Source organism: Herpailurus yagouaroundi, unplaced genomic scaffold (assembly GCF_014898765.1).
Source record: "Herpailurus yagouaroundi ecotype Mexico unplaced genomic scaffold, PumYag 184, whole genome shotgun sequence".
In the NCBI taxonomy this organism is placed as follows: Eukaryota; Metazoa; Chordata; class Mammalia; order Carnivora; family Felidae; genus Herpailurus; species Herpailurus yagouaroundi.
In genome coordinates, this window is record NW_024412415.1 from 21,989,221 (window position 1) to 22,005,805 (window position 16,585).

Genomic DNA, 16,585 nt, shown 5'->3' on the forward strand with positions numbered 1-16,585 from the left:
GATATTTTCAGTCAGATAAATTAGTAATGTGGAAAATGGGACTGGTAAATACAGTATGGGTACTCCCTAATGACAGAAAGTATATACAAGAGTATAATATACTATTATCTTATTGGATTGGTTTGCCTCTTTAAACACGGAAGAGTGAAAATGGATTCCAAATCACTCTTCCCTTCTCTACACATGAATTACCTGGTGGTGAGAAGATTCGAAGCCATGGCTCTGCCACTTTCCCTTTTTGCAAAGGTTACGTATTAAAATACTACTTAAGTGTTCTCTCAACAGGTTGATTCAGTAACCACCATGGACAAATAGGCTTTTACAGGCTGACCCTTGAATGTAATTATTTCAAATATGTTTATTGGGATTAGAGTACACATTCCAACAGAGCTTATCATTTGATAGCATATTTATATACACATTTTTATCAACTGCGTGTTGTCCTGTGGTCTACTCTTAAAGCTAAAACAATATTGATTTGTTACAAACACAGATGCATATTGAAGCTGCCAAGATGCTGTCTTTCACCGAAGAGGAATTTATGAAGGCACTTGAATGGGGAAATTGATAAATGACCTACTTTAATTAGTCTGTATAACTGACTGTGTGCCCCATATACATTTTATTTAAAGTTTTAATGATTTATTTTTACTCTTTATAAATAAGATATTTGATAATGAAATCAAAGCAATTGCAACAAATTCCCTGTTTAGATTTGGGGTGGATAGAAAATTATTAGAAAATTGTGAGCCACTTGCCCGTTTATATAAAGTATTTTATGCTCTGGTGATTTAGCTCTAATTAATAAAAACAGTACTAGCACATAAACTGTCATTTAAGTTCTTATTGACAATAAACCACTTTGAAATTCCTCACTCTTTACTATTCTTTTCCCTTATAGTAGAAAGAAAAAGATACTTTCCCTAAACACAAATACCAAGCTCTGAGCAGGAGGAGTAGTATGGGAAAGTTAGTCTCCTGGGTTTGGCTGTATTGTATTTATATAAAGGAAATGTTGTAATGTGGTGTGTAACTCAGCTGTTCAAATTATCAGTACAAGAACAAGAATTTGACTAATAGCAATTAATTTTATTGATAAAAAATATTCTGCAATTTAATTTTATCAGAAAACAAATATTTTCTTATAGATAATTGTTTACAAATGATGAAATACAGAGTTGCTTTAGAAAATCCAAATAGATTATGGATTCTATCACTGACCTGTGAAACAAAAGTCACACTGACATCTAGTGGTGAAAACAAAACAATCCAGGTTTTACCAAATCTTGATGGTATCACTTCTCTTCACAAATTTCGCTCCTTTTCTGATATACTTTTCTAAACTCTTCACCAAGCATATCGATATCATCCTCCTTTTTAAATACTCCCTACAGGAAAAATATTTTGTGAGTTACTTCAAATGCCAGAATATTTAACTAAATGCTTCTAAGACTAACATATAGACTACAAAAATTTGTAAAGTTATCTCCAAGATAATGAAATCTATTTCATATGTTTACAAATAATATCACTAGTCTCTGAAAATTATTACTCTATGTATAGTGAAATCTTTGACCTGATTTCCTGATTTATTTATCAGCTCCAGTATAGGAATTTGTAATAGGAATCTGGAATTCTATTTTACTACCTCAGGTACCACTGCTTGGATTGGCTGAATGAGAATTTCATAAGGTATGAGAGCAGTCAGAGTTAAGAGACTGAGCTTTGCCAGATTCATGCGTGGGATTGGCTCTCACCTCCATTCTATGGTTGATCAGCAAGCATTGTCTTGCAGGAAAGACTCCAGGTTTGGAGTTACATGCTCTTTAAGCAAGCCCTTTGAAATTCTTGATGCTTTTATTTACTTTTCTTTTCCTTATAGTACACAATAAAAGGCTCTTAAATATTTACTTATGTAATTTAAAGGAGCTAAAGAATAATTTAGGTCATTTAGGGCCATTAGGACCTAAAAGATTAAAATCATTTTGGCAGAACAGGTTTGTTAGACTCTCCCTATCTCCACATTTATTTCCTTTTAAAAGTATCTAAACTGAGATTCTCCAGAATTTATAGTCTAATTTTTTTGAAATGAATTTCTTATAGCTTTTGTCAGTGTATCATTTCATATTCATTAATCCAATCAGCCAATTAGACTATAACATCCTGTGGGCAAGCAATAATTACTCATATATTTCCCTTTCTCTTTCCTTAGCACTGGACTGAACCCAAAATAAGCACTTTATTCTTCCAATGGAATAAAATATCAAATGACATTTCTATTTGAAGGTTGTAAATTTTATTTACATGAGTCCAGATGTTTATGGGGCTTAGGAAAATCCATTGTTACTTCATTTATAGTCAGAATGTATCCCACTTATACATGAAAATCTGTTACCTTCTGGAAGTACTTTTAAAAATAGATTACTTAGTACCTACTTATAACCTCCCATTATACAGCAGCTCTGTCTCGGACTCGGTTCAAGCATGTGTCTGTTATCAGTGTTACCAATTACAAGAGTTTCCTGTACAAAAAGTATCACGGTTGCTTTAGGGTAGTTTAGTTTTAGACTTCCTACACCAAAAGGGAAAAAGAACTTCTAAAATTTAAATTCAGTAAATCTAGATCCTACTTTAAGAATGTGCCAAGATTTGGGGCACCTGGGTGGCTCAGTCAGTTAAGCTTCTGACTTTAGCTCAAGTCATGCTCTCACAGTCCATGAGTTCAAGCACCAAGTCAGGCTCTGTGTGGACAGCTCAGAGCCTGGAGCCTGCTTCAGATTCTGTGTCTCCTTTCTCTCTCTTTGCTGCTTGTACTCTGTCTCTCTCTCAAAAATAAAGAAACATTAAGAAAAAAGAAAAAAAAATGTGCCAAGACCAACTCTAATTTTAGAGACAGATGTTCAATGACTGCCTCTGATCCCACTGCTGCTTTGTAACAGCCACAAGTAAGTGAAACCCAGGCCCTCTGTTTTTTTCCCCATTATTAGAGTTTAGGAAGATATACCTTGAATTAAATCTCACTTACTTTAGGAAGATATCCTAGTAATTTTGTAGCATGTTCTTTGAGAAGTTTTAGTCTTTCTTCTTCAATAATTGCATTAATACAGCCTTGTCGTCTTTGCTGCAACTGCCATTCTTCCAGTTCACGTTGCTGGAAATGTAAATGAAATTTTTTTAATTTTTTTTTTCAACGTTTATTTATTTTTGGGACAGAGAGAGACAGAGCATGAACGGGGGAGGGGCAGAGAGAGAGGGAGACACAGAATCGGAAACAGGCTCCAGGCTCTGAGCCATCAGCCCGGAGCCCGACGAGGGGCTCGAACTCACGGACTGCGAGATCGTGACCTGGTTGAAGTCGGACGCTCAACCGACTGCGCCACCCAGGCGCCCCAGTAAATGAAATTTTATTGTCACAGAATACATTAATATTTTAAGAAGTCATCAAATAAATCCATCTTGCAGTGGATTAGATAAAATTGAACTATTTTTTACACTAACTTCAGAAAATATTATGTAGTATATATATCTTTTATATTTATATTTATTATATATACACAAATCTCTTTTTTACAGTCACTATTCCCTTAAGGATACAAAAAAATAGGCATGGCTGGGATTTTAGGGAGGCAAGTATATGTCTTCAGGACAGTATCTTCATCACCAAGTAAAAAATGTACAAAGAAGGGACTTCCTAATTAATTCAAATATTTATGTAATGTTTACCATATGCCAATTGCTGAAGGCAGCTTTCAGTGTAAAACAAAACCAAAAACTGGATGAAACAGAATAGGGATATCTAAAAGATAAATATTTCCATGTATGTTAAAAATTTTAAGAGCCCATATGAAGCACAGGAGTAGCAGCAAGAGTTCTAACAGGAGAACCAGTGTTTCTCAGGCAACAGTTCTGAATGCTCTCATGTAACCGCACCAAAATTCTGTGCCACATGCTATGGAAGAGATGGCCAGTTTTAAAAGTTTTAGGGCTTAAAAGAACTCTTACAGCGTTGTATCCAAATAATCTCTTGGAAAGGGAAGGGTGCTAAAGGCGGGCCACTGAAGTAGTGATGAATTCCTACATAGAATTAAAGTAGTATTAATGTTGAGCTGGTCTGTGCAATAAGTAGTTTCCTAGGGTCACAATTTCTTCAAAACTCTTCATTAGTTACCAAATAAAGATAAAGAAGGATGCTAGGACACAGCCATATCCAATGCCACTTAAGCCTTTAATGGCTTCTAATGAGACTATTTTGTCTACTATGATATTACCTTATTTGCATTACAGAATCAGAAGAAGCATTGGTAGCTAACTGAGAAAAGACACTCTCTACCCATCTTGTTATTGAATCAAAGAGTTGAGTGGCTCTTACTTATTTTCTAAGATGATATAAAGTTATAGAATCTGGCATGGAATCGTTATACCTGAATTTGTTTTGAGACTGTATTTCTAAGGCTCCCTTATAATCATGTGTGATCACAACAGGACTTGGTTTCTGCCAATGGACTATAAGCAAAAGTGTCAATATGGCAGATTCCAGGAATCAATCGTATACACCCACTTTGTCTCTCTTCAACTCTTCCATCTGCTACTTGAAACATGAAGGGTGAAGATCCAATTTAGACCATGAAGATAAAGGCTATAGGCTACAGAAGCCACAACTATCTATTATGCCACTATTAATTTGATTCTCTGTACCTGCAGCCAAACCTAATCCTAACTGATCTGTTCTTTATAAAAAGGAGATGCAAAAAAAATTCTCAAACATTGTGAGGAAAGGTCAGTTGTTAGATTTTTGTCCAATGATGTACGGTCTCTATTTGGGGTAGAATATAAGATTTCTCTACTTGGGATGTGGCAAACACATTAAATATTTATCCTAAAAAACACTTTCAGAGTAAATTAGGGTAAATAGAAAGTATGAAACCAATTTGTCCATTTAGACAAACTCAATAGAACTGGTATTAGGTAACTCTTTCCTGGGGAGTTTTATATTTTGTCTGACTAACCATATGATTTTTTTAGACGTAGACAGAATTGTAGTTACCTATTTAGGAATATATCTGAAATCTAAAAAAACAGAGTTAGAGCCTTATAGGATTAATGTGTTCCATGATCATGAAAATCCACCCTTGCTCTTGGGCAAGAAAAATGTGACCCAATCTCAAAGACACTTTTAGCACACAGCTTTATATTAGGAATATTTACATTAGAAAAAATTAAGAAAATTAAGACATAAATTGTAGAAGTATCTATGCATTAGGTGGTTTTATGTGATTTCCATGTATAGTTGCCTTGCTAACTTTTCTAGGAGCTTTCTAATTAGCTCTGTAAACCATGAGATGGGACGGTCTATCACTGTTTCTACCTCTTTCTACGCAAGGAGTATTCAACACCTTCTGATCATTTCAAAAGTCTTCTAATTTTCATCCTCCTTGACTGCTCTGCTTGTCTGACACTGTTGATCACCCTCCTTGATTCAACAAACATTTATTATTCACCACTTGTCAAGCAAAATGCTAGGTGCTTAAAGGTTAACCCTTAAAGGTTAGAGTAGATCATGACTGATTTATATCAAAGATAAGGAATTGGGATTTTATGCTGTAGGAATCCACTTAGGTTTAAGTACGAGGAGGACATAATGAATTTTTTAAGCCCATTATAACTAGTAGCAGATGGACTAGTCATATGGAGACCAGTAGATAACAATTTCAGTAGTCCACAGGAATGGTATTAAATGTCTGAACTAAGTTATTAAGAAAAGAAACTGGATTTAAGACTTATTACTGAAATGAAGTCAATGGAATTTGGTGGCTGACTAAAAATTATTAGATAGGAATGGGGAAAAGTCCAGGATGATTTCAAAGTCATAGACTTGGGTAACTGACTGAATATGCTGTCTTTAACCAAGATTCAGGCTACAGAAACTGTAAAAAGTTTGTGTGGAATGTTCACTTTTGGAAACTAAATTCTAAGGCACCTACAAGATTTCCAACTATATCATTTAGACAGCTAGAAATATGGCATCAGAACAAAAGCATGAAATGAATAAGAATAGAAGAGACCTAAAAATTGAACTCCAAGTATCCCCCCCCCCCCCCCCCCCGCCTCCCCACTTCATGGAGCAGACAAAAAAAAGAGCTGACCTCACTTGGATTTCTGTGACTACAACCATCCAGATTCTCTTGCCTTTCTGACCATCTCTTGGTCTTGTCATTGTTTTTTTCCTCCTCCTTCTACTCCTAAATAAGAATGTTCGCTGAGACTCCATCATTGGCCCTCTGATTGTTTCTCATTATAATATATTCTTGGAATCTCTGTGTGCTAATTAATGCCAGATATGTATGTTTAGGAAAACTTGACCTAAGCGTTGCTCCTCTGAGTCCAGTGCCTTCAAGATATTTTCAATTTGTATTTCTATTTCAAGCCCAACATGATATAAACTGAAGTAACTATCTTTTTTCTCTGACTCAAAACATAACAGCACTTGGTATTCTTTGAGTTTCTCCTAGTTGAAACCTTGGAGTTATTTTGACTCCTTCCTCCAGTCTACCCTATATGATCCACCAACAAAACAAAACAAGACAAAACAAAACATACCAGTCTCATATTCCTTTAAAAATATTTAAACTCTTCGTTTCTTGCTTCTTCCATGCTTTGTTAACCTATTCTAGGTCCTCATCACCTCACTCTTGAATCACTACATTCTCTTCTTCCTAAGACCATGTTGTGATCACCAATTTCCTATTGTATCATGTCTAAACTCCTCTGCCTATCACTCAAGTTTCTCATTGTGGGTAATTCCATATGCTGCCAACTTAGAATAGCCTTCTTCTGCTTTTATTCATCTTTTATGTATTTCCAGGAAAACCCACATAGTTCTGCCATAAATGCACAGTTGACCCATGAACAACACAGGTTTGAACTGTGTGGGTCCACTTACCTGCAGATTTTTTTCGGTAATATAATATGGTACCATAAAGATATTTTCTCTTATGATTTTCTTAATAAGATTGTTTTCTCTAGCTACTTTATTATATGAATATAGTTTATAATATGTATATAAAATGTGTGCTAATTGACTTTTTTAAAATAAGATTTTTTTTTAATTTTTTTATTTTACAGAGAGAACACAAGCTGGGGAGAGGGACAGAGGCGGGGAGAGGGGGAGGGAGTGGGGGGGGGAGAGAGAGAGAGAGAGAGAGAGAATATGAATATCTTAAGCAGGGCTCCATGCACAGCACAGAGCCCAATGTGGGACTCAGTGCCACAACCCTAGGATCATGACATGAGCTGAAATCAAGAGTCAGATGCTCAATTGACTGAGCCACCCAGGCACCCCATGTGCCAGTTGACTCTTCATGTTATCAGGAAGGCTTCTGGTCATCAGAAGTCCATTAGTTAAGTTTTGGAGGAGTCAAAAATTTTATGTGGATTTTTGACTGGGGTGGGGGTTGGGGGAGGTATCAGCACCCTTACTTATCCCCTATGTTGTTCATAGGTCAACTGTACTGCACAATTGGTAAATTATAACTACCAAATTCTATAAATGTACACTGTACATTTAAGAAATGTATTATCAGTATAATTTTATATATAATTGAGTGTTTTGGGAATCTATACCCCATTTTTTGTACTACACTAGAAAGTACCAGAATTAACTTGTATTTATTTTGGTTCTCTCACCAATAGTCAACAGAATGTCTAGCAGATCAGTATCTATTGATTACAAGAATATCCTGAGATTTCTTTCTGCCTACCCATACTGGAAAAGATCATCATTAGGATATCAATTAACTTAATTCCAGCTCTGCCACTTACTTGCTATAAAACCCCGACCTACCTAACTCATAGAGTTGAAAGGTTAAGGTTATTTGCTTGAAATGAGCTTAGAATAGTTGAATGACATATGTAAAAGCTCAATAAATGTTAGTTGTTACACTACCACTTATATTAATTATTTTAAAATATTTACCCTATGCCTAATCTGTACTCTTCATATTTAGAGCATTTATCTTTATAAAGCACTTATACGTTATCCTATTTCGTTCTTTTTTTTTTTTTAATTTTTTAAATGTTTATTTATTTTTGAAGGAAAGAGAGACACAGTGTGAGTGGGGGAGGGGCAGAGAGAGAGGGAGACACAGAATCTGAAGCAGGCTCCAGGCTCTGAGCTGTCAGCACAGAGCCTGATGCGGGGCTCGAAATCACGAACCATGAGATCATGACCTGAGCCCAAGTCGGACGCTTAACCGACTGAGCCACCCAGGTGCCCCTCTTATTTGGTTCTTAAAGCACAACAATCTAGTGTGGCAGATTAAGTATTATTTCAGTTTTATAAGTCAAACATAAAATAGATAAATCAATGTGTCCAAAGGCACAAACCTAGTTCCATCTCCAACTCTTAAATCCATATTTCCAACTAAGAAATCAACCCCTGCGGCCTCAAAATCAATGTGGACAAAATGGAATTATATACCCCCTTGAAATCTATTTTTCTTTGTTTTCTTTAGGACATCACCCACTCACTCACTGAAGATGGAAGCAATAGTATTATTTAGTGGTAGTAGCAGGCATAATCCTGCTCTCACCTCTCCAGACCCAGCTAACTGGTCAGCAAGCCCCATCAAGTCTATCTCCCTAACATCTCTCACATGGCCCCCTTCTCTATTTGCACAGGCTTTCCCCACCTATCATGGACTGATGGTAGTAATGTCCTAACTGATCTCCCTGTCTCTGGTCTCACTCCAGGCAGTACCCCCAGTACCACTACTCAAGTCATCTTTCCAAGTGCAGATCTTATCAGATAGCTTTCTTAATTCTTCAGTGGGTTCCCCTGGATAAAGACCACCTTCCTTAAAATAGCATCCAGGGCACTCATGATCTGTGCCCTGTCTACCACACCAAGATGCCCATACCTGTATAATTATTGTCACGTGTACCTGACATATCTTTACAATGATTGTTTTTATATATTTTCTTTAACCAAGACGATAAAATAAAATCATAGATGTCATAGACTTAACTGTACATATGTTCTCAACACCAAACGGTGTCTAGCACATAGAAAGCATCAATAAATACATTCTAGATGCATAAATAAATGGTCAGAAAATGTCTATGCCATGTGACTAGTAAGCAGATATCTAACATCACCTGGCACATAAAAGGGTCTCAGTTAAATGCTGAGTGGATGAATAGATGAGCTGACTACTGTTCAGTGATAAAAATGAACACTTTTTCTTACTTTGTCTGCAAGGAACTGGTTGCGACGCTCTTCGATAAGCTTTTCCACAGCCCTCCTGTGTTCTAGCTGCTTCATTCTTTGCTTCTGAGCATTCATCAGTTCTATTCGATCATCCTCAGCAAGCTTAGCTAGCGTAGCTTTTCTAAAGGTCTCCTCTTCCTCTTTTGCAGCCTGGAGTACTAGTTCCTTCAGGGCCATTTGTTCTAGAAAATCTTGTTTCAACTCCTTTTGCTTTCTTAATTTCTCTTCTGCTTCCTCCTAAACAACAATCCGTATAAACATTGATTCAGTAACTGTTTCTTTACAACAGATTTATAAAGAAATGATGGATAGAGTTTGGTTAAGTGCAGTGTTACAATATGAAATAAAGCCTGAAAAATTAAGCCTTTTCAAGATAACACTTTCCCTCACCCTGTTAACACTAGTTGGATAAAGGACATGTTACTTTGGATTGCCTTCTTTGATTTTTAAATTTTAATTTGTATCTATTTTGAAAGGAGCTGACATAAAAACTTTTTTGCATAACTGAGATCATTAAATCTGTGGTCTGTGAAATTTGTACCCACAAAGAATCATTCTAGAATCTTGCCTGAAATTATGATTCAAATTACTGGGAAATATTTTTCAGAATAATAATCTACAAGTGACAATCACAAGTTTTTCAGGAAAATTCAAATTTACCTGGAGTAGTTCAAATCTTTTCCTACAAGCTTTAATTTTCCTAACATTATGAAAAATTTCAAACATAACTGGAAAATAGAAGTTTACAGTGATCACTCATCTACCTAACACCTAGGTACTATTAGTAACATTTTACTACTTTTGCTTTATCATCTATCCAATTAGGACTGATACAATTCCTTCTCAACTGTAACCAGCCTTGCCTAATTCAAACACAATTTCCAGGAGGTAAGCCATATCCTCAAGGCAATCAAAATATTGCCTTAATAACAGCCGTTTAGTCAGGTTTCTTACAGGTAACAGAAGCTATAAGGGATTTACTATAGGCCAGCAGGTGGTATGAGAGAACTTCCAGGATGGCCAAGGAGCCAGCCACTGTCTTGGTTACCATCTGTCTTCGGTAGAGTTAACCATCATGGCTCAAAGTTACCATGATGGTAACTCTACCAAAACTGCTCCCAAAGACCCAGTCTTCTACATGTGACTATGACCTCGTTTTGCCCACTTCTATCTTCACACCTTGAGGTGGAGAGTAACTTGGAAGATAACCTAGGTCCTATGAAGAATTCTAGCTAAAAGAAATGTGGTTTTAACTTTATAGCTTTTATAACAAAGTAAGACAAAAAAGTATAGGAGTGGATTTTAAGCCACCCAATCTGGAATATCAGCTGTTTGTTCCACCTATTTGTTAATTATCTTGAATGTTCCACTTCTTTTTCTTCACTTACCTCTATCTAATCTGTTCAAAACCTACCTCCTCCAGAAAGTCACTCTAATTCATACATCTCTCTCTTTTGTGCCTCTGATACCATTTATTTTTCCCATCATTAATTTTACTTCAGATACATGCATTATCTCCTCACTAAAAATAAATTCCTAGAGGGCATATTATTTCTTATTATTTTATTTATCTTATATATTATTTTTCTTTGGGATGCTGGGCACAGTGTTTTTATGATATTATAGTTTGTGTTCATCTCTATGTATTATATATAGAAGTCAGAAGACTCACTGAAGGCAGATATTGTCTCAGCTTTGAATTCCTCCAGAGTTTATCCTAATACCTTGCACACAAAAAATACACATAGAACCAAATGAACTGTTGACATTTCCTGGCATCCATCTCCCATACAAATTTTAGTTTAATCCAATCAACGGTAAAGACATCTGGCTAAAAATCAGGGAAATGTTAGCAAAACAAAACAAAACAAAACACCATTCACTGTATTTTTTTTTTCAACTAGAAAAATGTCCCTATACTCTTTGATATGCCTGGATCAGGAATATATATTGATGTAATATGAACTGCATAATTTTCCAAACTTTTCTACATTCTAAAGCCCATAATGTGGTTTGAGAAATAGCTGTTCACTGCAGGTTTGAAATAATTTGCTGAAAAAACTACTTTGAGCCTGGAAACTTTTAGAGGGATCTTGGTCTGGGTTCTCCTCTGAAAGCATAATCTTACACAAATATTTGCGTATACATATTTTATGAGAGAGAGAGAGAGAGATCTCAGGAAGCAGCAGTGAGGGAAAAGCAGAGAGAAATAGGGAAGGGAGAAAAGCCAACACGTGGGTACATCACTGAACTGGTTACTATGTGGGCAAGTGTGGCTTAATCCTGCCAGAATCTTGTGAGGAATGCATGAAGCATCTTTCAGGTCTGGCCTCAAGGCTGACAGGAAGAAGCATTTATCCCTTAATTCCTGTCCATTGTTGGCTGAGGGATGCCTCAGAGGGTGTTCACTCCCTGCCCCCACCAACAGCACCACCCATTAGGACACTGTCAAGCACAGTCAGTGTAAACCCTCACAAGTGTTCTCCACAGCTGTCACTGAAATTAGAGGTGAGGCTAAGAGGGTACGAGGCAGGGCACAGCAAGCTTTTCACATGGGATATATCCTTAGTAATCTTATTTTGGCTTTTTCTACATTTTTTGAAATCACTATACTTTTAATGCAGAAAATAGTACCATTAAGATTGTCCCATTTTATAAGTATACAATTGAATGACCGTTCATTATTTTCTAATCTTTTTTCTTTACAGACCTTTTAGTCTTTCTAGTTTTGTTTTTGCTTTCCTTTTTAGTATGTTTTTCCAGAGTAAAAGCTTTACCACCCAATACTAAATAATTGGATTAATTAATTCTAATAGGTTTTCCTGTTTTTGGTAAATTTCCACTTGTATCTTTATCATTTCCTTCCATATTCTTGCCCCATACTTGAATTTGTATTGTTTTTCTAAGTTACTGAGTTGGCTGCCTAGATAATTTTTTCTAATATTTCTTGTTAAAAATTAATTGCCTCAACTTTAAGATACAAAACAGACAAACATAAGGGAAGGGAAGCAAAAATAATATAAAAACAGAGAGGGGGACAAAACATAAGAGACTCCTAAATATGGAAAACAGAGGGTTACTAGAGGGGTTGTGGGAGTGAGGATGGGCTAAATGGGTAAGGGGAATTAAGGAATCTACTCCTGAAATCATTGTTGCACAAATGCTAATTTGGAGGTACATTAAAAAAATAAAATATAAAAAAAATTTTTAAAAGATTAATTGCCTCAGAGATCAGTTTTATAAATCTGATAAGATTTTGATGTGTACTAATCTCATCGTCTAAATTACCTACAAATTTCCTCTTCAACCAATAATAACTGAAAATAATATTTTTAGATTTTCAGATAGAAGATGAAAATATTTGTCATTAATTTCTAGTGATGATAAATACCATTTCCCCTTGTATTATTCTGGTAAATTTTCTTTGGAAGTTTAATAGCTTTTAAAGTTATGTACTTCAGGGGCGCCTGGGTGGCTCAGTCAGTTAAGCATCGACTTTTGGCTCAGGTCATGATCTCACGGTTTGTGAGTTTGAGCCCCACGTTGGGCTCTGTGCTGTCAGCTCAGAGACTGGAGCCTGCTTCAGATTCTGCGTCTCCCTCTCTCTCTCTGCCCTTCCCCTGCTTGCACTCTGTCTCTCTGTCTCTCAAAAATAAATAAAACATTAAAAAAATTTTAAAGTTATGTACTTCAATGCAATGTCACATAGAAGATTAAATGTTTATCCTGTAATACCCTCATTGTCAACTGTACCTTTCATCTGTGATATCTGGGATTCATTTGATGTTCTATCTATCTGATGCTAACCTTGCCTATTTGCTTCCCCTTGGTCCATGTATACCTGTTACACATTCATCCATCATTTTATTCTTTTTTGGGTAATTTGATATGAACGGGAGAGGGGCAGATAGAGAGGGAGACACAGAATCAGAAGTAGGCTCCAGGCTCTAAGCTGTCAGCACAGAGCCCAACGTGGAGCTTGAACCCACGAACCACAAGATCATGACCTGAGCTGAAGTCGGACACTTAACCAACTGAGCCACCCAGATGCTCCTATATTTACATTCTTACATGCAGTAATCATTAAGAATATACACCCAACAGGGTTTTGATATCAATACATGGTAACTATTTCCTCCTCACTGATGAAAAAGTTTATCTAAAATGATGTTTTGTTATAGGTGAAAAATATTAAAAATAATGCTAATAACCAACAATCTATTGCATACTTGGCTATTCATGTATTTGTTGTATGAAGTCTTTGTTCAAACTTCTTGCTCATTAAAAAAAAATAGTTCTGGGGCGCCTGGGTGGCGCAGTCGGTTAAGCGTCTGACTTCAGCCAGGTCACGATCTCACGGTCCGTGAGTTCGAGCCCCGCGTCGGGCTCTGGGCTGATGGCTCAGAGCCTGGAGCCTGTTTCCGATTCTGTGTCTTCCTCTCTCTCTGCCCCTCCCCCGTTCATGCTCTGTCTCTCTCTGTCCCAAAAATAAATAAACGTTGAAAAAATTTTAAAAAAAAATAGTTCTTTATTATTCTATTATTGAGTTATAAGTGTTCTTTTTATATTCTGAATAAAAGGTTTTTGTAAGATACACATACAGAATACTATTTCCCAGATTGTGGCTTGCATTTACATTTTCCTAACGGTGTTAGGAAATTGTTAGTTTTGATGAAACCCAATTTGCAACTTTTTCCTTTATGGATCATGCCTTTTTTACTGTACCAAAAAAATCTTCACCCTTCTCAAGGTCGTAAAGACTTTCTCCTCTGTTTTCTTCTAGAAATTTTGTAGTTTCATCCTTTTTGTTTGTCACACTTATTTTGAGTTAATTTTTGTATATAATGAGACAGAAAATAATAAACTGGAAGGTAGGGGAAATAGGAAGAGGTTGATAATGGGTACAAAGTTCAGCCATAGGGCCTGAAGATCTAATGTAAAATGTGGTGATTAAAGTGAATAACACTGTATTATTGCTAAAAGTCCAATTTAAGTGCTCTCTTCAAAAAGAAATTAAAAAAATAATTATGTGAGGTGATAGATGTATTAACTAGATGGGAGAATCATTCCCCAAAATAAGCATATATCAAATCACCATAATGCTTTAAATATCTTACAAGTTTATATGTCAATTATACTTTAAGAAAACTGATAATAAAAGCCAGTTAACTTGAAAAACCTGAGGCAAGAGTGACCAAAAAAACAAAGAAACAAATTACCAATATCAGGAATGAAACATGGGATAGCATTGGAGACCCTGCAGACATCAAAAGGATAATAAGGGAACAGTATGAATAATTCTACATACACGTTTGACAACTTAGACAAAATGGATCACTTTCCGAAACACAAGTCACTAATAGTAACCAAATATGAAATAAGATCATTTGAATTAATCTATAACTATTAAGGACACTGAATTAATAATTTAAAGCTCTCAAAAATAAAACTCCAGGGCCAGATGGTTTCATTGGAAAAGACTACCAAACATTTTAACAAAGCATTAAAACCAACTTTACACAATCTTCCAGAAAACATAAGAGGAGGGAACACTTCTACATTTATTTTATGAAGATCATAATACCCTGATACCAATATGAAAACAGAAAACTAAAAAGCAATATTCCTCATGAATATGGATGAAAACATCCTTAGCATAATATTAGAAAATAGAATCCAGCCATATATTAAAAGACTTATACACCAATGCAAAGTGGGATTTATTCCAGTGATTAGACTGGTTCAATATTCAAAAAAAAATAAATGTAACCCACCAAAGTAAAGAAAAAACACACAACCTTATCTATAGATATAAATAGGTATCTATATAGATAGATATAGATATCTATATCTATAGATATAAAAAAGCATTTGACAAACTTCATATCTCTTCATGATAAAAATCTTCAGAAAATAGGGTTAGAAGAGAACTTCCTCAACTTAATAAAGAGCATCTATCTACAGAACTACAATTAACAAAATGCTTTCCCTGAAGATAGACAACAAAGAAAGCTGATATCTATCTCATCACTCTTACTCATCACAGTGGTAGACAATGCTAGAAGTTTTAGCCAGAACAATAAGGCAAGAAAAGGAAATAAAAAGGATACAGATAAAAAAGAATTAAAACTGTCCCTATTCTCAGAAAACATAACTGGGTAGGTAAAAAAAAAAAAAAAAAGAAAAACAACTCCTACAGTACTAAATGAATACAGCAAAGTTGTGAGATACAAGATAAATATAAAAAAAGTGAATTCACTAGTAATGAGTCCGTAGACACTGAAATTAAAACTAAAATTCCATTTACAATTATTCAAAAAAAATACTTAATATAAAAACAAAGCACATACAGGATTTGTACGATGAAAACTATGAAACACAAGAAAAAATACAAAGATGATCTAAATAAATGGAGAATTATACTATGTTCATGGACTGGTAGATTCAACAGTGAACACGTCAGTTCTCCCCAAATTGATACTTAGATTTAATGCAATTCCTCTCAAAATCCCAGAAGACTTACTTGTACTTAGAGACAAGATTATTCAAAAATATGTATGGAAAGGCTGGGGTGCCTGGGTGGCTCAGTCAGTTAAGTGTCCGACTTCAGCTCAGGTCATGATCTCGCGGTCTGAGTTCAAGCCCCGCGTCAGGCTCTGTGCTGACAGCTCAGAGCCTGGAGCCTGTTTCAGATTCTGTGTCTCCCTTTCTCTCTGACCCTCCCCTGTTCATGCTCTGTCTCTCTCTGTCTCAAAAATAAATAAACATTAAAAAAAATTTTTTTAAATATGTATGGAAAGGCTAAAGCAAATTTGAAGCCTTATATAGCTACAGTAACCAAAACTGTCTAGTATTGGTGGAGGAACAGATACGTAGATCAGCAGAACAAAATAGAGATCCCAGGAACAGATCCATACAAATATACTTAACTGTGTTTTAATAAAGTTGCAAAAGCAATTCAATGTAGGATAGAAAATCTTTTCAACAAATGATGTAGAGCAACTGAATATCTAAAAGCAAAAACCGTTGACCTAAGTTTCACATCCCACACAAAATATTAACTGAAAATAGATCACAGACTTAAATGGAAAAGGAAAAAAGTTTTAGGAAAAAAAGGAGAAATTCTTCAGGATCTAAGCAAAGACTTCCTAGAATTGATACCAAAGTATGATCTAAAAAAAATTAAATTAGCAAATTGGACCTCAGAGAAACTGAAAACATTTGCTTGGAAGAAGACCCTGTTAAAAAGATAAAAAGACAAGCTATAGACCAAGAGAAAATATATGAAACCCACATACCTGACAAATGACTAATATCTAT

At 35.5% G+C, this 16,585-nt stretch overlaps 2 protein-coding genes across 4 annotated transcripts in view; one reads left to right on the forward strand and one right to left on the reverse strand.

Moving 5' to 3' along the window:
- The window catches only part of TEX9 (testis expressed 9), a 64,909-nt gene extending 64,038 nt beyond the window's left edge, over positions 1 to 871 (forward strand). For all 3 annotated transcript variants that reach the window (XM_040492773.1, XM_040492775.1, XM_040492774.1), the window contains one exon: positions 494 to 871. In XM_040492773.1, coding sequence (XP_040348707.1) covers positions 494 to 568 — 75 coding nt within the window. In that variant the 3' untranslated portion in view covers positions 569 to 871. The remainder of the gene's footprint in view (positions 1 to 493) is intronic.
- Positions 334 to 16,585, reverse strand: part of MNS1 (meiosis specific nuclear structural 1) — a 48,887-nt gene continuing 32,635 nt past the window's right edge. The window contains exons 8-10 of the mRNA XM_040492772.1: positions 9,245 to 9,502; positions 3,026 to 3,151; positions 334 to 1,388 (exon numbers count right to left, since the gene is read on the reverse strand). Of these exons, the coding sequence (XP_040348706.1) occupies positions 1,296 to 1,388; positions 3,026 to 3,151; positions 9,245 to 9,502 (477 nt within the window). The 3' untranslated portion in view covers positions 334 to 1,295. The remainder of the gene's footprint in view (positions 1,389 to 3,025; positions 3,152 to 9,244; positions 9,503 to 16,585) is intronic.